Source organism: Bactrocera oleae, chromosome 3 (assembly GCF_042242935.1).
Source record: "Bactrocera oleae isolate idBacOlea1 chromosome 3, idBacOlea1, whole genome shotgun sequence".
NCBI classification, from domain to species: domain Eukaryota; kingdom Metazoa; phylum Arthropoda; class Insecta; order Diptera; family Tephritidae; genus Bactrocera; species Bactrocera oleae.
The window spans coordinates 52,357,113-52,379,458 of record NC_091537.1 but is presented as its reverse complement, the minus strand read 5'-3'; the positions used below and the strand labels follow the sequence as shown (position 1 = coordinate 52,379,458).

The 22,346-nt window shown below is 34.0% G+C and overlaps 1 protein-coding gene and 1 long non-coding RNA gene across 3 annotated transcripts in view; both read left to right on the top strand.

Moving 5' to 3' along the window:
• dpr19 (defective proboscis extension response 19) overlaps positions 1 to 22,346 on the top strand; it is a 334,249-nt gene that overhangs the window by 209,466 nt on the left and 102,437 nt on the right. For both annotated transcript variants that reach the window (XM_070106627.1, XM_070106628.1), the window contains exon 6: positions 20,929 to 21,266. In XM_070106627.1, coding sequence (XP_069962728.1) covers positions 20,929 to 21,266 — 338 coding nt within the window. The remainder of the gene's footprint in view (positions 1 to 20,928; positions 21,267 to 22,346) is intronic.
• On the top strand, positions 6,186 to 6,951 carry LOC118682082 (uncharacterized). Its single transcript, XR_004977744.2, has 2 exons — positions 6,186 to 6,353; positions 6,428 to 6,951. It is a non-coding gene; the product is annotated as an uncharacterized lncRNA (long non-coding RNA).

The window sequence follows — 22,346 nt, the reverse complement described above, 5'->3', positions numbered from 1 at the left end:
GTAAAATCTTCGAGATGTTTATCAGAATGCAGACATTGCTCTACGTATATTTTTGAGTATTCCCGCTCTGAGTTGTTCAGGAGAAAGTTTTTTTTCCCCCCTTAACAAAGGGTTTGAGAAAATATACGAGTCAAGATAGTCTAAATTCTTTGGCATTGCTGTCTATTGAAGCTCAACTAATTGAAGAAATGGATTACGATGACATAGTTGATATTTCTGCACGAACAAGAAAAATGCTTACTATTATTTTTTTGTAAGAGTTTAATAAATATTTATTTGTAATTTTTAAACAATAATTAATATATTTCAAAATAATAAAAATTATATTTTAAATCAAAATGTATAGAATTTTGTTGCTCAAAAAGGGCGGCGTATCGGACCTGGCTTAAGGCGACCGTGAGCCAATTCCGCTTTTACTTTGGTTATATAAATCATATATTATACATACATATCTCTCATTTGAGTTAAGTAGGTAGATTTAAAAGTAAATATCTCTGACACAAAGCGAAATATATGTAGTAATGAAACTACGTATGTAAGGCTATGGCCTACAGAGTCACTTAATAAGAATCCATGTATGAATTTAATGTTTTCACGGTTTCGTCAAACAATGATTGTTGAATTTTTACGCAACATTTTAGTACTTTCGCAACATATTACAACAGAATATAAAAATTATATTTTAAATCAAAATGTATAGAATTTTGTTGATCAAAAGGGGCGGCGTAACGGACCTGGCTTAAGGCGGCCGTGAGCCAAGTCCGCTGTTACTTTGATTATATAAATCATATATTATACATACATATCTCTCATTTGAGTTAAGTAGGTAGATTTAAAGGTAAATATCTCTGACACAAAGCGAAATATATGTAGTAATGAAACTACGTATGTAAGGCTATGGCCTACAGAGTCACTTAATAAGAATCCAAGTATGAATTTAATGCATTCACGGTTTCATCGAACAGTGATTGTTGAATTTTTACGCAACATTTTAGTACTTTCGCAACATATAATATTACAACAGAGTATAATAGTTTTGTTCACCTAACCTAGATATAAAGTTATATATATATATATATATATATATATATATATAAGTCATCAGGACCACGAGGCGAATTCTATTCTAGTGACTGTCTGTCGGTCTTGCAGTTGATCGGACTCGGTTTATGGTCACGCCCCCAAAATGCCGCTAATTAAAGATATAACAAAGCTCTAAACTAAGACACAAAGCTTTAATTTCGTACAGGGAATTATAGCAGAGAGGGGCATCTTTGGGAACAGATCAGAACCGCGGCCACTACTCATATAACGATTTTGTTGAAAACTACTTAAAGTACGATAACTCGATAAACAAATACCGTAGATGTATAAACACAAACACAATATGTTGATACAGGATACAATAATTTTGTTCATCTAACGATTGTTTGCCCCACCAAAAACTAACTGAGATAGGTATAGGGTGATGAGACGATTTGAAATCCGGGTGATTGTTTGTCCGTCCGCCTACGATAACTTAATTAAGAATTGAAACATCGAGATTAAACTATGTACATGTGTTTCTTGGAAATATGGAAAGAATAGTATTGTAGATGATGATGAAAACCTATAAAGAGGCATAAGTAAGCTTCAAATTAAGATACAAAATTGAAATTTGTTGTAGGGGATCGCAGTGGTATGAGGTATCTATGGGCAAAAAATATTTGAAAAGTAACCTCGACCACTCTCCATATAACAGGTATGGTGAAAACTACTGAGAGTGAGATAACTCATAAGTCAAATATGTTAGATCCATTGAACTCCACAACCGAGATGGTACGGAAAAGCTTTATTGAAGCCAGTATTAAATTCGACAATTGCCATGCCTCCGCCAAACTTAAAGTGAAATCCTTTATCTCAGGAAATTTAACCAAATTTCGTGTACAAGATTACTTTGGCATTCGGATGTTACCTTGTGAAAATATGGAAAATCGGAACACAAACGCGTCTACTTCCCACATAACACAATTTTAAATTCTCTATGTCAGTGTATACTGCATGCATTAAAAATTCTATAAACTATTTGGTATAGAGACTCATTCCAGAAGAATGTTACAGTTTTACTTAAATAGAGTGGGCAAATTCTTTCTCCAAGTTTAAGCAGTTGCTGTGAAAAATCACTATATGTGCTTCCATGAAAAAGAGGCTTTCATATTCGTCTTGAGTTTTATATTTTCATTCGAAGTCCATTACGGCGACCACTTTAAGCATGCTTTGATGACACATCCTCTGTTAATGACAACAAGAGTCTGTCGCAAATTTCCGGCAAATACAAAAATAATCCTGCCCATGAGAGCAGATGAGCTTCTAAGATCTTTTAAGGTTCTGTCCATGGCCTCTATATGTACTCTATGACCCATGTTACATTCATCCCACATAATTAATATTAAGAGACAAGGAATTTTGCAGGAACGAATTCGATGAACCCAATTTTCGAGTACTTTTTCCACTAAATCAAGCCGCATGCCATGAATAGCACGTTCAATATTGACTTCTAAAGCTTGGCGAGAATCTGGCTTATTGCTAACGACCACTGATTTCAAATAATCCAACAAGAAGTAATCCAATGGTGTTAAAGCACAACTTCTTATAGGCAATTCAATATCACAATTTCTTGAAATTATCGAATCTCCAAACTTTACTCGCAATAATTCGGTTGTTGAACGTGCTGTGTGGCACGTAGCCTCGTCTTGTTGGAACCAAATGTTGTCGAGATAAATTTCTCCCAAGTGCGTCCATAAAAAGTTGTTTATAATTTGTGCACTAATGATTATGACATTAGAAATGGCCGAAACGACACTTAGATATCATATCATCCCTATTGGAATACCCATTACATGTCGTCACTGTACGGAAAGGCGAAGACTTGATTTTGTTGTCGTAGCTTATGTCTAATATCTTAACACATATTACATAATTCGTTTTTGAAATTGTCCTATAATTTTAATGGTTTCGATGGCTTATAAAATAAAAGTATAACCACAAATAATCCCTCACTTGTACTGGCCGTTGCAAAAGTGATGCTTTGAGAACTCCGACAACGGTTTTTAAGTACTCGAACGAGGTTAGACCGCATATGTCATGTAACAATATCCTAAGATAAAAACACTCTGATTGAAAAGGATGTACTCCGTACACTCTTCCTTAAGCGACATCTGTTTCTATCTCCGGATGGCCAACTATGTTCTCACCATGCCACCTTCTTGTAAATGTATTGTTGTTCCATGCGTCATTTCGAGATATGGAAGTGTCTGTGCATTCGCATTCATCTTCGTTACGGAGCTCAAAGTAATCCATCAAAGCAGTTTTACGTGGGTTTTGGGCCACTCGTTCAGCCGCTTCTGTAGTGAAATACATCCTTTGGCTTTTTTTCTAAGTGAACAGCTAACTGCAGGATTGTAGGATGCGCTCCTGGATCGGAATATTCGCCAGGCAAACTTAAATGTGTTTATGTATGTACCGGCCATTTACAAAGTTTTACCCTTTTAATTTGGATTTCTGACGCTGAAAGTAGTTTGGACAGATCATTTGTTGATATATTTGCAAATGTACTAGTATTTGATGGCTATGAGACAGTACTCTACATTTATGTGAGCGTTAAATTTCCTACATAACAGTGGAGAATAAGGGACAATCCATCTATTATCTAACTTGAACCTACTTTATTATATTTAGTATAGCACTCTGTCCTCGGTTTTCAGTGTCACGTCGACGATAAACTGAATATCCGTCTTCTCCGGTTTAGATATCGTTGATAAAACTTCACTCTGGAGCAACATGTTGCAAGAGTATAATAACCTTAAATAACAAAAAAATTCATATTATTGCATATATGCAGCATTTGCGTTCACATATTTAGAGATCGTTGCTTACATTTTTATACTCTTACAACATGTTTTTACATAGTATAACACTGATATACAAAATTACACTTTTTTGTTTTATAGAGTTTCTAACTGATTTGACGTCGCTGATTTCTACCTCAGTTTCTTTCTAGCAGTTCTAGTTTTAGTGATACAGGTACTTCTTGAAATATCGTTGCTCGGCTTACTTAAATTAATTTTTAGGGCAAAAAAATTACTAAATTTCATAAGTAAACCGCTATGTCTACATTAAGAAGAAATTGTTTAAATTATTCGAAACATTTTTTTCCTGTTTGTGGTGACTATATGTTTAGAGAATGCCGTTTAAATGCGTCTGATTCTATAAAGAGGGCCCATTTGTAATGGAGAATATAAAATAAATTAAACATAACTGTCTGATATGCGTCGATCTTAAAATGGTAAACTCTCTTTTGGGTCAAAAAGGAGGATATACCAAATACCCCTGTTTCATGTGTTTATGGGATGTCCGAGTCACGACAGAACACAGAACTAAAAAAGGCCTTTGGGAGTGCATTAAGTACCGAGTAGTATAAATGTGATGAATACCTCTCTAGTAGCAGATTACCCCCTTTTTTTATAAAGTTAGTTTAAATATTAGTAAAATATTTCCATAATTGAGCACAGAAAAATTAAAACGGCTATTTATGACGTTCCTCAAATATTTTACTGATTGTGTGACAGATAAGGATAAATCTGCATGGATTGAATTTATTTGGGTTGTGCAAAATTACTTAGGAAATAAAAAGTCTCCAGACTTCATTCAACATATGAGCAGCTCATGTTGCACTTCCAGAGTCCAGTATGTAACATGAGAATCAAGATGCACTTCCACTTCAGCCATTTAGACTGCTTCTTAGGAAATTTAAGCAACTTAAACGAAGAACAAGAAGAACGCTTTCTTAGGATATACGTACTATGGAAGAGCGAGACCAGGGTCGTTGGAAAGCAAATATGATGGCTGATTTCTGGATTCTGGAGCATTCAAAACAAAACTACTGTTTCTACTCATGCAAGAAAAGCACCTAAAAGAAAGTTTTTTTTATGTTAAGTAAGAGCAATATATTTTTTAATTATAAAATTATAGTATTTTTGGCTAAAAATCTTACATGTTCATATTTCGAAAACTACGGTTGCTAAAGAAAAGCTGATTACAGATTTGGAATCAACGTGGCAAAATCATACAAAATCGGGTAAGAAACTTCATAAAACAAAACTATTTTTGTTTGTATCACAGAAAACTAATTGGATATAGGGTTATATATACATATATAAATGATCAAGATGAAGAGACGATTTGAAATCTGGGTGACTATCGGTCCGTCCGTCTATGCAAGCTGTAACTTGAGTAGTTATTGAGATATCTAGATGAAACTCGGTACACATATTCCTTCAAATCGTAAGAAGGTTGATATTGGTCGTGGCCCCTACCTCTAATAGGTTTAATGTGCATATCTCCTTTACAACTAAAGCTTTAGTAATTCAATTCACTCAGGACAAATCTTTTTAGCAATGTGAAAATGGATAAAATCGGGTGATAACCCCACCCTGTCCCCATTTAACGGTTTTGTTAAAAACTACCAAAAGCGAAATAAATCAGTAACTACAAGTAAATACATCAAAGACATTAAATATTTTGGAAAAATCGCATATCTCCGAACCTACTTCATCAATGTAAAACATAACATTATGCTGCCGATTATATTTTACAATGCGAAAATGGGCGAAATCGGACTACAACCACTCCTACTTCTCATATGGCATAATTTTAAATTCCAAATGATTCTTACACTTTCCAGAATATAAATCAAGCACCAAATACTATATCGGGACAAAACTGTGCACAAATAGGTAAGAGATATGCCAACTCGAGATATATGATTGAAACTGAAAAATGTTTTTTTAAATCAATATTTACTTGCACCAAAAATTTGTTGAAGCGCGTCCCTTAGCCCCCATGTACCTATTTTAAAGATTTTGGAATTTCCAATTGACTTTATACCACATAACATATGTATATTGGCCAATGTACTAGTTATTTCAATGAAATTAAGAGAGCGTATCTTTCTAATAACAGTGTATCTTTGGAATCGGGCGAAAACTTGCCACAGTCCCCATGTAACTGATATTTAGGTGTTTCAAGCATCCGGCTAACTTTACTTCAAGTACATATATATCTAAAAAATTTCTTCAAAATAAGTTATCAAGTACACCTGAACAATGTCAAAAATTAATGCAATATTTCCTATATAATGATTTTAGGCTTTCCCAATGACTTCAAACCGTTTAGGTTGGTCCAAATGACTTTGACTTGATGGTGGTAAAAGGATACCCATAAGATGATGAGGGACAAGTCTCTACAAAAAATTGTCTTCTCTTATTTCTTACTCGCCAAGCGACTGTCATTTGAAAAAAGCTATATATACGTAGGTACATATGTTGTTTCAAAATTGTACAAATAGTACATGATTATTTGTTAAAAGATCTTTTATTGTCTGTTACAGCTCCTGCATATTCGGGAGACTAACTTTTCCCAAAGCACTGCACATACCATTAGGTTCATCGGCACGTTTTTTTGCAGAACTCTTTGAGCAGATCTTATTGATGGCTTCGATTTGGACAGAAAACTTTTGGGCTTAATTAATCTGTGGGTCGTATCTGAGAGCCGATCTGTTACCATGAGCTAAAACTCGATTACGAACTCTAGTCATTGACTTCAGCTGTATCTTGGTCTAGTTGCGAAGGCGTTGGGAACACTCAGAGCTCGATTTCCTAGTGAGAGGTGGTATATTGTATATATAATCTTGTTCAGAAAGCCGCTGCGATCGCTCGATACTCGACTCTCTGGCACGCGATTGCGAATTGCATTCTCTCTGAAGTGTAAGACGATTTTCAGTTTCTGATGAAGATTCTTCATTTCGGCGTCTTTTTGATGCCCTCACCTATTAACTATTTCTAGAAAGTTGAGATATTGATTTTATGGATATTTGAGAAAGAAAAAAAAATTAACTGTCTTTGTACTAAGTTATATTCTTGGTTGTTTTAATTAAGCTGATGAATAGCAACGGATTCCAATTAAAACGACGAGCAGCAACAGGTCACAATAATAGAGGTGATTCGGCTAGTGCCGAAACTAGTATTTTATTGTTACACTTTAACTTCAAAATACAAGCTGAACTGGGAATACAAATTGACTAACTGCTTAACCTAAAGCTGAGCACGTTGAACTACAAAGTTGCGTTATGCCGACTCATCATAAGCGATAGCACAGTCGCTCGCGACATAAGCAAGTGTCAGGTTACTGCTGCGGACCATTGTGGCCGAGATACTGAACTTATGCGTCAGCGGATATTGTGTGTAAGCTTAGAGTAGATTTAGTAAACTATTTTTATCGAAAATCGCTTTATTGTTTTTCAAAATATTACAAAATAATATACAAGTTTAAACCAATCTTTGAAGCACTTTTGCCACTCTGATTGAGGTATTTCAAAACATGCGTCCTGAACGCATCAATCGCCTCTTCAGGTGTTGCAAATCGTTGACCTCTTAATTATTTTTTTACGTAAGGAAATAAAAAGACGTCATTCGGTGCCAAATCAGGACTATACATATGTGGATGACTCATCTACTCTATGTTTCGAGTGCTCAAAAATGTAGTTGTTTCAGTCGATGTGTGAAAGCTCGTATTGTCGTGGTGAATATCGATCCGAATTTGGAGGTTAATTTTCTTTAAAGACAACTGGCAAAAAAATGCTTGTGTATCCCTAATATAATTAATTCCCATGCTTTGATTGACGTTTTCCACATCACCTCAATATATTGAATTTAGTCTTTTGGTTGAGTTTATGTCACATACATAAAATATATCACATTTGAAAATTATTTTATTATAATTTTAGTTCATGCGAATAATTGTAATCCATTCAGATTTTGTTAAACCATGAATATTGAATTTTCTCACAACATTTTTATACTTTTGCAACACTTTGGTACAGAGTATACTTGTTTTGTTCACCTAACGGTTGTTTGTATCACCTATAAATAATGGAGTTAGATATACTTGTAGTGTCATATATATACGTACACCAGGTAGAAAAAGTCTCCGCTCACTGGGTACAAAATATTTTTAACTAAAATAAAAGTTTGACCAATTGACCAATTAAGAAATTTTTTTTGTGTCATTAAATCATATCTTTTCGCGTAAAAAAATTTACTTTTTTTCAAATTATTCAATAAACAAAAGCCAAAGAGTTCATTTCCATTTTGAAAACAATTAGCTTAAACAGAACATGTCTCCGCTCACCAACCAGAACACAATAATCTCAAGTAATTATAAAAAATTTAATAGCTGGTGGGGTAGCTTCGAAATTTTAGAGCTTCTGCTAGACGATTAGGCATGGAATGTACTAATTTTCTAGTATCATGGGCTGACATTTTACTCCATTCGTCCAATATAACGGTCTTGAGCATTTCTTTGCTGGAGGTCAGGTGATTGAGGAGGTGAATGTAGTATTGTACAGATTTTATCTTCGATTATCTAAATCTGTATTATTTACACAAACGCATATATTTTATTAATATTTTTTTTGAAACACATTCCACGGATTAGTGAGTGGAGACTTTTTCTACCTAGTGTATATAAGATCAGGATGATGAGCCTGTGCAAGCGATAATTTCAGTAAAAATTAAGATATTTTAATGAAACTTGGCACACGTGTTCCTTGGAAAAATGCCATTGATCGAAAACATATAAAATATCATAACAAAGCATTTAATTATAATATGAAAATGTAAATTAGCACAGGTTAACGCAGAAGCAAGGGGCTCCTGTTTCCCCAAATTTTTTTAAAAAATTGGCGTGGTCCCGCTCCTTAACAGGTTTGGCTAAATGAGCTATAAGCCTTCCCATTGAACGTCCCTCTACAAGCACCACACACCACTCCACAAGCAACACTGACACAATCCAACACACCACAACATACTATCCACTCCCGAAAACACCACACGCCAACACATACAACTCAACACAATCCTCCGAGGGATGGTACACACCACACACGATCTTACCACTCTATCTGTCCAATCAACAAAAAAGATCGACGACTGGACACGACCTCTTTTTTCGACCGATCGCCGTCGAAAGTGATTCAGCGAATCAACCCCGGTAACCTACATCGTTTTTGTTTTAATAATTTTATTAATTCAACTTACATTTAATTGTATAAAACGATTTTGTTAAAGATATTAAAATTGCGAATTTGGAAACCCTTTTCGTCATTATTTTTTATACTTTTATTCGGGAGCAAGAGTTTAATTGAAGTTGGTAAGTTATTTGTTCAAATTGGGACCAAATTAAATAGTAGTTTTGTACAAATTAGCACCAAATTATATATGGTCCTTCGAGCCGGCACTATAGGTGTTTAAAAAACAAAAAAAGACAAAAAAAAACACTAAAATGAAATGCTGTGAAACACACATTGCCAAAAATCAGTTAAAACCCAAACAACGGAAAAAAATAATAATAAATACAGTGCAGTTACCCCTAAAACAACAAAATTACAGTAACGTAACTGAATTCTCGTTACGAGAAACAAAAAAACAAAATATATATAAATACATACTATATAACATTATTCTAAATGTTCTATAAAAGAAAACCAACAAAGTGCTGGAAAATTATACATACATTAACATATAATATAAGTGCATAAAATAAGTGAAGTATAATGCATATACACACATACACATAGAACCAAAGGCGAATAATGCTAAAATATTTGACAAATTTCAAAAAATATTACCCACAGTGATAACAATAAAATCACAGTACGGGCTCGAATCTTAATACAAAACATTAATCCAATAAGCGGGCGCGATACAAAATACATACACACACATAAACCAACAGCTGGATTACAAGGCAACCAAACTTTATATTATAGATATACATATATATATCTCCACATCTATATGCATATAAATAGATGTATATACGTATATCGAAAAAAACATATTCCATAAAGTGATTGCCTTATATGCTTACGTTTGTGTATTCAAAACACACATTACGTTTCCAACAACATACCAATATATTTCAAGTATTTACTTGCATACTTTTTCGGCAATACCACTTATGCTTAACAAAGCAACAAGCAGGATTGCGTCAAAACCATAAATTTACCTATGTACATACATATATGCATATTAATTTATTTTTATTTATGCATATAAACATTGTTTTTTACATATAAATATACTTAATCTAACAACAACCACATATATATTTGAAAATATATTTTATATAATTGTCAAGAGCAATATTTGTATATACATACATAAATTCATTTTTTATTTAATATACTTGTACAATATTATAAATTGATACATATATACATAAGTGCATACGGTAAAATATCGGTATATATATAGATATATACGGACATTTGGGAATACATAAAGCAGAAAATCTGCCTATCGCTTAATACCCTACATAGGGTTCCATTTAAAATTAAATAAAAATAAAAAAATCTAAAAATTGATCGTCAAATGCGGTAAATAATATACGGATTATTAATAACAAAAGTTAAAAATAATAAATTAAATATTATAATAATTTTGTGAATCATATACATACATACATATTGGTTCATATACAAGATACGTTTGTACATTTTATATTCAAAGTCCATATTGGCATACATCCCGCAATACTCCTGGTCCTTTGGAAAACAAGAACAAGTAGGAGTGCGTTTATTATACTTTCAAAGTCCACATTGCATATATTCGTAATACCCCTTACAAAAACAAACAGGGTTGCTTACACACACCAAAGTACAAACAATTCGTGCATACATAGGTACGAAGTGCATTGATCTCTTCAACGAGCTCTCCACAAGAACATAAATACATACCTACAAGTTCACGAATTAGGGTGTACCCATATACGCCTACATAAGACATAAAAAATATTAATAAATAAAAAGTGCGGATTAGTAACTAAATTACAAACAAGCGGAAAATATTAAAAAAAAATCGCAAGTAATACGAAACGGTACTCATATAAAACTAAATTCGCGAAATTTTCCAACTTAATCAAATTAAAAACTCTTATTATCTTAAAAGAGTTCAGTTACTCATACGAGTCTATGCGAAGATTAAGAAAGTCATTGATTTACTAATTTTATTCACAAAACACAAAATCTTCTTTTCTTAAAGGGAATTTTCAAATACATATATTTCGTACATTGAAAATATTATAATTTATTTCGACAAACCTTTTTAAATGAGCTCAGACTCAAAAGAATCAAAAATATCTCAGTTGATAAAAGTACCAAAGATGATCTCAGATGATAAAATTCCATGTACACCTGTAGAAACTACACGCTCAAAGCAAGGTGCTACAAAGCAAAAGAGGGGTAAAGACATTTCATACACTAAATTTATTGCTGAGAGTGACAGTCTTACGCGATACTGCACTCGATTTTCATCTTCGCCGATTCAAGACAATTCGGAATCAGTATTAGAAATCAAAAACGACAGTCTTGACAATGTTCGGACACGTCTCCAAGCTGCGTATGACGCAATCGTAGAATCTGACGGCTCAGATCTACCGGAAAGTTTCAAATCCTCTTCTTACAGTTTGAGGAAACTCAAGCAATGATTTCTGATCAACTGAAACTAATTAAAGCAATTGCACCTACTCCACATCCGAGAGTAGAGCCGCCACAAATACAAAATCAAGAGGCAAGTTCAGGCATCCACCTCGAGGTTATGAAGAATGGCCGTCCTTCCGTGACATGTTTACAGCCGTTTACATAAACCATCCTAAATTATCAAATGCACAAAATCCGATACAAAACAAAAGGTCAAGCAGGCGTAATAGTAAAACCGTTCGCACTAAATGACGATAATATCAATTTGGCTTGGAATCTTTAAAAGCAAGTTATAAAAATGAAAGAAAATTGGTCGATAAAGAAGTAACGACACTAATAAACTTGCATAAGATTCAAAAAGAAGCAAGTAAAGAATTTACTAGACTACAATTCACTGTTTCTAATTGTTTGTCGGTTCTATCGACACAAAATATTCCCACAAACAGCTGGAACCCTATACTGGTAAACATATGCACCGCCGCATTACCAGAAAATGGGTAGAAAAACGAGTTAAAATAAAAATTGTTCAAGACGACCTAAACAGTAGCTTCAATAGACCCCAAGCTAGTAACAACCACAATTTAAATAGAAGCTTCTTCAAAAATCAAACGTTCACATCCGAACAGCACAAACAAACGTCATGTGAACTATGTTCATTGGGCATAAGCTCAAAGCTTATGAAAGATTCAAAAACTTGAATATTATCGACAGAAACAAACAAAAAGAATTTGTACAAACTGCTTGTCGTATGCGCATACACTTAAAGAGTGGAAAGCAAATTTAATTGCGTTTATTGTCATAAACATCATTCAATTCTTCATCACAGCACATTTTCCAGCTTTCCCCAAACAGCGCGAATATGAAAAGAGACATGGGTTTAGTTGCAAGAGCAAATCCCGAAGTGCGAAATCTCGAAAATTGTCAAGAATCTCCATGCTGCTCAAAGCCATTGAAAACTCAAACGCTGCACAGCGAAAACCAAAGTAGAGTACTACTACCCACAGCAGTCGTCCAAATCGAACACCGGGGAGAACTGTTTAAACTTAGGGCCTTAATAGGCCAAGGATCACAACGATCATTTTTAGCGTCTAGGGCCCAAAATAGACTACAAAATTGAGAGAACGTATCCTTCTTATAACAGCGTATCTTTGTGCCTAACATGGATAAAATCGGACTAAAGCTTGCGTTAGCCCCCATATAACTGATATTCCGGATTTTGAAGCATCCGGCTAACTTTACTATATATATATCTATAAAATTGCTTCAAAACAAGTTCTCAAGTATACGTGAACAATGTCAAAAATTATTGCAATCAGCCCTTCCATTTCTCTGCCCCCAATATTTCCTTTATAATGATTTTCGACTTTCCACCTGACTTCAAACCGTTTAGGTTGGTCCAAATGTGTGATATTTAAATGAAATTAAGTGAACACGTTATCTTAAAAGTTATAAAATTATATAAACGGTTTAAATCCGGCCAATTTATACATTTAAGGTTACAAAAATTCATAAGAAGCTGAAACTCGGCAAAATTGCTCAAAACATAATTATAAAATAAGTCTCAAAAGTACAAAGTTTGCACAAGGTCAAATTTAAAAAAAAAAGAGTTCTTTGCGATTTTCAGCAAAACCGTGAGTTTTTTTGCAAAACAAAGAAAATAATAGATCTAAAAACTCTCTAGAAACAAGAATTTTGGGGATATATATGTCGTGATTATATTTGTATTAAAACTATGGCAAAATAATATCATTCTTAAGGGTTGGTAAAAATGAAGACAGTGTAATACAAAAAAAATAGCTAAATTTATTCTTCGGATTCATAGTTTTCAAATAATTCTGCTTCCTCTTAATTTTCTTCTTCTCTTTCCTCTTGTTTTTCTTCTTCTATTTTACTTTGCATGCTGCAAGTAAACTGCCCCCATAGGGACTCTACATAGGAGTCATCAACAATTGGTGACTCGACAGTAGAGCACGACCGGCCTTGACAATTTGTGCATGCCAGGGAACAAACCAGTCCAACTTTTTTCAACCACGTTTGGCATTACATACATTTTTGCAAATGCAAAATAACGTGTTAAGAAGTTTCTCTGGTGCTGGTGGATGTAAAGTTTGAACTGGCTCTAGTGTGTTGTCGACCAACTTCCAACCCCAGTCTTTAGGATCCGGCTGATTACCAAGCCACAGTTGAACTACTTATAGGTATAGTTCATATATAGTATACCCGAAACAGATGTTGATGTGCAGCTACTGAGGTTTGAGGAAGACAAGCTAATTGAACTTGTTTTTTATTACGTGTGTTTTTAACGAAATACGCATATCGCAACTTATCTAAACAATTAGTTTTAAAAGCTTCGTACATAGCAAGAAGAAATTGAATTCCGTTGGTAATAACTTCTTGTTGAGTTGAATTATTGCTTTTAAAAATTCAGCACATTGAAGTAATTTTTTTTTTCATACAATTCGAAAACTGTTGTTTTTCCTCTCCTGTAAAAAGCAATTGTCGTCTCGCAACCAGTTATTGCGTGTACAAATAGTACATGATTTTGACACTTAGCAAAAGTATATAAACTTTTTGGTGAATATATTTTCGATTGATTTTGAGCTTTTTCTGGTTTAAAAATATAAATAATATGTTCAGTTGTAAGTAAGTAAGACAAATTAATCAACATCTTCACCAAAATTTTAAATTTTGTATACCCATCATCTCTTTCAGTAAAGATGAGTACAAATAAAACAATTTTTTGACATTTTTGTTATAAAATTAAAAACTTCACGAAATAGGTTAAAAAAGAAGTTAGATGTTTTCACAACGGAGTGGCGCACAAAACTAACGGCATATATTTCATGTATTGGGCATACCAACATAATGCAGAATAAATTTAGGAACTGGGTTTCATTATACCTGAGATTCTTATAGTTTAACTTATATTTTCGATAGGCAAATTACAATCACCAATAGCAAACTAATTTTGGTTACTTTACAGCTTCAGCGATGTTTATACGTGGAAACGTGTGCAAGATAGGGATTACAAATTATCCAACTTTTTAAAGTGTTATACATTGTTTGTAGAGATTTTGTAATCTACTGACTGACGGTTTTGCTGAAAGTCGCGAAAAACTCATTTTTTGACCTTTGACCTCATGTAAATTCCAAAATGAAAATGAAATGGAAAAATGAAGACTTTTGAGATTTTTTTTATAATTATATTTTGAGCAAATTTGCCGAGTTTCAGCTGCTTATGATTTTTTGTAACCATCCTCCTTATTTTAGGCCTAAATTGACCGGACTATTTGGCGCTCAATATAAATGAAATTGATCTTGGTCTAATCCTCATATCCTTAATGTAATGAATTTCGATTATTTGGTTGACGTTTTTCACATCAAATCAATATATTAAATTTAGCCTCTTCAGTTGAGTTTATATCACATATCTTTTAAGTAGAATTTTCGCCGACGGGAAGTAAAATATACTAATAAAACTAAGTGAGTCTCTGTCGTAATTCATTCACTATTTCGTCAAATAATGAAATTGAATCCTTTCACTAAATTTTTTAATACCGTCAACACCTGAAGGTATTTAGCCGGCTTTCATCCTTGCAAGGCGTCAGAGTCTTAAATGAACACCTGAACTTAGCCCTTTCTTACTTGTTTTATATAAAGTTTTGCCAACATCTGAAGGCATTTCCCCGGCTGTGATATTTGCACGTTGCAAGAGTATAAAATGTTCGGTTGCACCCGGAATTATCTATCCTATCCTATAACTATCCCTTACTTGTTTAAATGTTAATTTATTCCATTTACCCGAATTCACATAAAAACTTGTTTTCTGAATAATAATATGTTTGAAGTAAGTTTTCTTGTATGGATTTTAAAACTTCGTAACTGACGGACGCTTTGGAGGATCATCTTCTTTCTTTTGCTCCTCAACATCAGCTTCAAAATTATCACCAATAAACATATATACATATGTACATATGTTTATACATATGTTTTCAATTGCTTTGCAGAGCTGCTAACTGTTGCTTATCACAAATGTTGCGAAATATGTATGTACGGCAATGCCAGATTATTTTTTTAATGAAAGGTTTCCGGGCAATTAACTGGGGAAAATTAAATGTATATTTTTTTTTTATAACACATACTTTTGCTGGAAAACCAATTAAATCAATCAATTGTGCAAGGGGTACTGTAGTAACATGCAAAATTTTGTTTGTATTTTAAGTGTTTGTTAATGTTTTGTTTCATTAATAAATCCAAAGATGATTTCATAAAAATGAAGTGTATAAAGCCAAGGTCTCCTGATTTACCAGCGAAAAGTCAATACATTTCAAGGGGAAAAACTAGCGATATTTTTGATAGTATTTTTTTAAACTATCGAAACTAACGTGTGGTCTGACTATCGATAGTTTTGTAACTCTGCCACTGACCAGATAATATTTCCATTTTACTTTGGGGCCATTGGGGTTACACGTAAAGGTGACAAATAACTCCAGCCTCCTAAATTTCGGACATGGCATCTTGCGTGAATGAAGATGGCAAGATTACGCGTTGGCCAATATTTCATGGTTTTACACTTGCATATTGATTTAAAGCGTCTCTGAGAAGAATGTATTTGTCAGTCCTCAGTCTCTGTTGATTACGATATATGTAATTCAATCCTTCTGATATCATTTTTGCCATCATTTCGACAATAAATAATAATAATAATACTCAGTTTAAATGCAAAAAATTGCAAACATTAAGTAATACTGTAGAGGAATAAACGATCGGTGTAATTCAAAGACCCTTTTAATTGGGCCGCCTCTACCATGCAGTACTAAATCTTTTGATCCATTTTTTTCGTTAATGAAGAGAGCTACGATAGCTGATCTGCGTCGACATATGAAATATATTTGCAAGTATTGCGGACTTTGTTTCTATTTTAAAAGATTTAAATGTACAGATAGTACATGATTATTTGTTAAAATATTTTTTATTGGCTGAGGCAGCTCTTGCATATTCGGGAGATTTACTTTTCCCGAAGCACTACACATACCATGAGGATCATCGGCTTATTTCCGTTCGCAGCAACTCGGAGTGACGTATGGAATAACTTGGCGCATTTTACATTGATATTGTAAATTGAAAGCGTACAAAATACTGCTTGTGCAAGAACTGAAGCCGCTCGACCTTCCCAAGCGACATCGCTGCGCTCTATGGGCTCTTGAAAAGTTCCAAGATGATCCGACGTTTTCGAGCCAAATTTTGGTCAGCGATGAGACCAATTTTTGGACCAATGGGTATGTCAACAAGTAAAATATGCCGAATTTGCGACGAAGAGCAACCTTAAGAGATTCAAGAGCTGCCATTTCATTCAGAAAAAGCAACGGTTTGGTGTGGTTTGTGGATCGGTGGAATAATTAGTCCATATTTTTTCAAAAATGATGCCTGTGGCGACGCTTATTACGCTATGATAACCGACTAATTAATGCCTAAAATTGAAACTCGTGGTCTTGGCCACATTTGGTTTCAACAAGACGGCGCCACTTCCCACACATCGCATCTATCGCTGGATTAATTGAGAATTCGATTAGCTGATAATTTCACGATTTGAGACGGTCGATTGGCCACCAAGATCGTGTGATATCACACCGTTAGACTTTTTCCTGTGGAGATATATAAAGTCTAAAGTCTATGTAGACAATCCCGCTTCGATTCAGGCCTTGAAGTAAAACAGCACGAGTGTCATCCTCCAATTACCAGTCGAAATGCTAGAACGAGTTATTGAAAATTGGACGGATTAATGCCCAAGAATGTGCTTTCGAATGATAATAAACATTCCTCTTTAAATTTGAATTTTCTTTAAAAAAAAGAGATCCTCGAAATGGATCATCCTATATTATATGTAAACAAGCTATCAGTTAATGATAAGCTTTGTCTGTCCCTATCCCTATGTATGCTTAAATCTTATAACCACTCAAACGATTTTGATGCGGTTGTTTTGAATAGATAGAGTGATTGAAGTGGATGATTTTTATGTATAATAACATCCAATAAATAGTCGAGAAATAGTGTTATTTTTGATGTTTTAGAGGCCGCGGTTCTTCCTATAGCACAGCGATCGAATGCGTTTAATATATATAGCTATAGTATAAAGATCTTGGTTAGAATTTAGAGTTAGATCGATTAATTTTTAGGGAAATTATTTTCAAAAATCGTAATTTAAGGTGAGGTATGTAAGTTCAAAAAAAGAACTTAATACAAGTAGAATAGGTATATAATATTATATATTGATTTGGTCGCCTTGTTGACCTTGCTGCCTCGATTCACAGCCGTTGAGTATTTCTTTGGATGACAGTTTATGATGACACAGCGTTTGGTTTCTTACTAATACGGCTTATGTGATCAGTTTATTATGCGGGAATATACACCCGTCTTACAATTTTTTTTTATTAAGGATCTAAATCGGACTACAACCACGCCTATTTCCCATATAACACCATTTTCAGTTCCATCTGATTCTTTCACTTTCCATTATGCATATCAAGCAACAATAATTATATCGGGGTAAAACTTTGCGTGAATAATACGTTTAATGTATGCCACCTTGTGACCAAAAATTGTCTAAATCGAAATAAAAATGGTTAAAGCCCCTAATTACTAAATATGTGGACCCCAGTGCCTATAGTTGACCTTCTACCGAAAATATCAGCCAATCCACAAAGAAATCTCAAACGAGTATACCATTTGACTTTGCGAGAGTATAAAATGTTCGGTTACATCCGAACTTAGCCCTTCCTTACTTGTTCGAAGTTATGTTTTTCAATGTTCCCTCATCTGGAATTAAAAATTAGTACACAAAAATATTTGATTTAACATTTGCGCCTTCTCTATTCATTAACATTCTCTGGCAAAATGAATGCAAGTCAATGATCGGGTTTTGTCCAGTTAGTTTTGAGTGAGCAACCACATGGCGCAATCGCAAGACACTTGCTTGCAGTGATTGTTTTGCGTATTGTTCCTAAAAATGCTGGCTTTCTGTAAATGATGTTGTTCGGAGTTAAACGGAGTCACTTGATGTTGTTGAGAGCTAAATGGAGTTAGAGTGTGATCACCCTGATTTAAACCATAAAATATTATATATTAAAGTATAAAATCAATGTAAGGAATTTGTATACTCTTGCAACATATTGCTACAGAGTATTATTGTTTTGTTCACCTTAATGGCTATAAGTATCACCTAAAAATAATCGAGTAAGATATAGAGTTAAATACCATATATATGAATGATCAGTAGCATGAGATGAGTTGAAATCCGAGTGACTGTCTGTCTGTCCGTCCGTGCAAGCGATAAATTGAGTTAAAATTAAGACACCTTAATGAAACTTTGTACACGTGTTGCTTGACAAAAAAGTGAGGACGAGTTTTTAGAAGGGCGTAATTGGACCACTAGGACGAAAATTAAGATACAAAACCGTAATAACACGGTACAACGAATCGAAATAATGAGGAGTACCTGTGGGTTGAAAATAAATATATATTTAAAGTGGGCGTGACTCTGTCCCTAATATGTTTAATCTATATATCTCAACAATCTATATCTCGGATGATAACCCCGTCCAATCCCTATATAAGTGTTTTGTTAAAAACTACTAAAATTACGATCACGAAGTGCGTCAGAGACATTAAATTTTGCATCCAGGAGGACACAAAATGACCTAATTGAAGCAAGTGTTAAAATTGGACAATGGGCATGGTACCGCCAACATTTAGGTTATACCACATATTTCTGAACCTACTCTAGCAATTTCCACCAAATCTTACCATCTTACAGTGCGAAAACTGGCGGAATTTGACAGTAACCACTCGTACTTCCTATATAAAACAATTTCAAATTCCATCCGATTTTTTCACTTTCCACTATACAAATCAAGCACTAAATGTATCGGTATAAAAATTTGCACGAATATTTCTTTTAAGGTATGCCATCTCAGGTCTAAAAATGTTCCAAACGGAGCAATATTGAAGCCCTCAGATACTGGAAATGTGAACTCCAGGGCCTATGGCTGACTTTATGCCGAAAATATCGGTCAATCCGTGATATACAAAACAAACAGTAATAACTTTTTTTCTGTGTGAGTAATCGACTTAATTGTTTTTTTCTTTAGCAGGTTATTATTTAGGTTTTTAAAAATGAATCCTTGGGATACCGGACAAAAAGCGTTTGGATAGTGCAGCGGTACTATGCAAACATGTTTTCTGAATCTGGAAGTATTGCAAGAAGTGTATTCAATTCAGGCAAAAAATTATTGAAATGGCCGAAGAAGACAATAACTTGATACATTGTTTGTTTATGTCTGGTGAGGCCCATTTGGATTTAAACGGAAATGTAAACGAGCAAAATTGCCTTATATGGAGAGAATCAAATCTAGAAATAATCATGCTTGCTAAATCTGGAAGTATCGTAAGAAGATCGTTCTATCTAAATCCGTATGTTCGTATTCAAGAAACAATGGCGGATGTTGCATCGTCAATTCAGGCAAATCCAAGAGTTTCCACTTGCAACTTGGAGTTAGCAGACGGTCATTACAACGAATAATGTATGATGACTTAAGCCTGTTTCCGTACAAAGTTCAAATAACAAGCTGTTTGAACTCTCTACATTCGCCTATTCGTCTGGAATTCTGCCAAAAAATTATTGAAATGGCCGAAGAAGACTATAACTTGACACACTGTCGTCTAAAAATAAAATTTGCTTAACAGCAAAAAATAATAAATGTAATGCATTGATTAAGAAAAAGTTATTAGGGTTTGTTTTTGTAGCACGATTCGTGAGCCACCCTGTATTTAATTCAGCTTCTTCAGTTGAGTGTATATCCCATATATATCTTTTTAAGAAGATCTTAATGCAATTTTTTAAAATACAAATTTGACTGTAACCCATTGACGATTTTGTCGAATAATGAATGTTGAATTGTTTCGCAAAAGTTTTATTTATGGAGTTTTCAAAAACCTGAGGGTATTTTCTTTGCTTTTATCCTTGCAAGAGCATAAAATGTTTGGTTTCACCCGAACTTAGAACTTCCTTACCTGTTTTTTTTATTATCGTTTTCCTAATTTATCAAAAAAAGTATTTTTTTTTTCATAAATCGGATGCAAGTAAATAAAAATTAATTTGATATAAAATATAATAACGTAAATATGTACATTACTTTTCAATTTCATTACATAATTTTTCCTTTTCAAATATTTTCATATTCTGCCAACATAAGAAGTTGGCAAAATTATATTTATTGAATTTATTAGAATACATAATTTACATTATAAATGACCTTACCGGCACTAAATTGGCTTATACATTTGATTTATTACAGGTATCATAACAACAAAATGGTTAACTATGATGAACAAGAGGGGTTTTCTGTTACTTCGACTGCAGTGGTGGATACCGCTATACCAAGAGGAACTCAAAATTCAGAAAACTCTTTAATTCTATCGAATAAAAAACTTAACAGTGAACGGAGTGAAAGCAAGGACAAAGAACATATTACTAACAAAACAAAGATGTCTAAGTCTCAGCTATTTCCATATTTATTATCACCTACATCCAGCATATTGAATTTAGAGGTAGTAAATTTTCATCATGCAGGTAACTATACTTGTGCTCCTTCAAATGCCAGAGCAGTAAGTATTACTGTGCACGTTCTACGAGGTAAGCAAATTCAAAATCACTTAACATACATATGTATATACTTGTATTACATATTCATAGTTTTTATTTATACTTACACCCCTATTCTGTGCACTTGACAAATTCAACATCGTACTGATTTATCAAGATAGACCATCTTATACCATGTTCCGACCGACCCTTAATCATTAGATTTAGGCTGTTGAGTGGTTTATCTCACTAATCCTCTGGATTTAGCAAAATAAAAACATACAAAAATTACACTTGTTAATCATCTCACCGAGGTGATTTGAAACTAATCAACATGAAATCTCCGTATGTAACTCTGATTTATATGCTCTGATATCGCCATCGGTTTGTCAGTAGTTAAATTATCAAGCTGATTTTAGCACTATGAACTGTCAAAGTGAAAAAACTTAAAAATAAACGTGCAACAACCAATTTAGCTTTAAAAAAAAACAAGCAAAAATGGAAGGTGGTGCTACCGGAATTTTAAATAAAAAAGGAGAGTAATGTGGGACGAGACTGCCGAAGTCGATTTGCCGCAGTTGTGGCAAGAAAAAATACCACAACTTCGGCCGACCAGGAAGAACAGCCACTTCTACAAGAAGATGGCGAGACAAATGAGAACAGCGGGCCACAATTATACGGCCACAGAAATAAAAATCAAATTACACAACTTTACAAATAAATACAGGTGGGTTAAAAGTTAAATATTATTTTTAAGTATAAATTGTATATTTTTAGGCAGGCCCCTCGCCTTCGACATGGAAGCACTAAGCTGTGGTCCACCAAGCGGTATTCGGTTATACCCGCCGCGGTTGTCGAGGACAGCATTATAAGTGGCTAAATGAGCCTACGTCGTCCGAAAACATACACACCAACACACCTAACATAATCTACACATCAACTAACACAATTTACATCACACATCCGAAACATTCACCACATCACCTCTCGCAACATTCACCACCTCACCTTACGCAACATACACCTCACATAACGACACTACTACCCAGGATATCCAACACACCGGCCGATCACCCCTCCAACCATCAACAAAACCAAAACACTGGAAGCGGCTGCCGCTCTTTTGCGTAT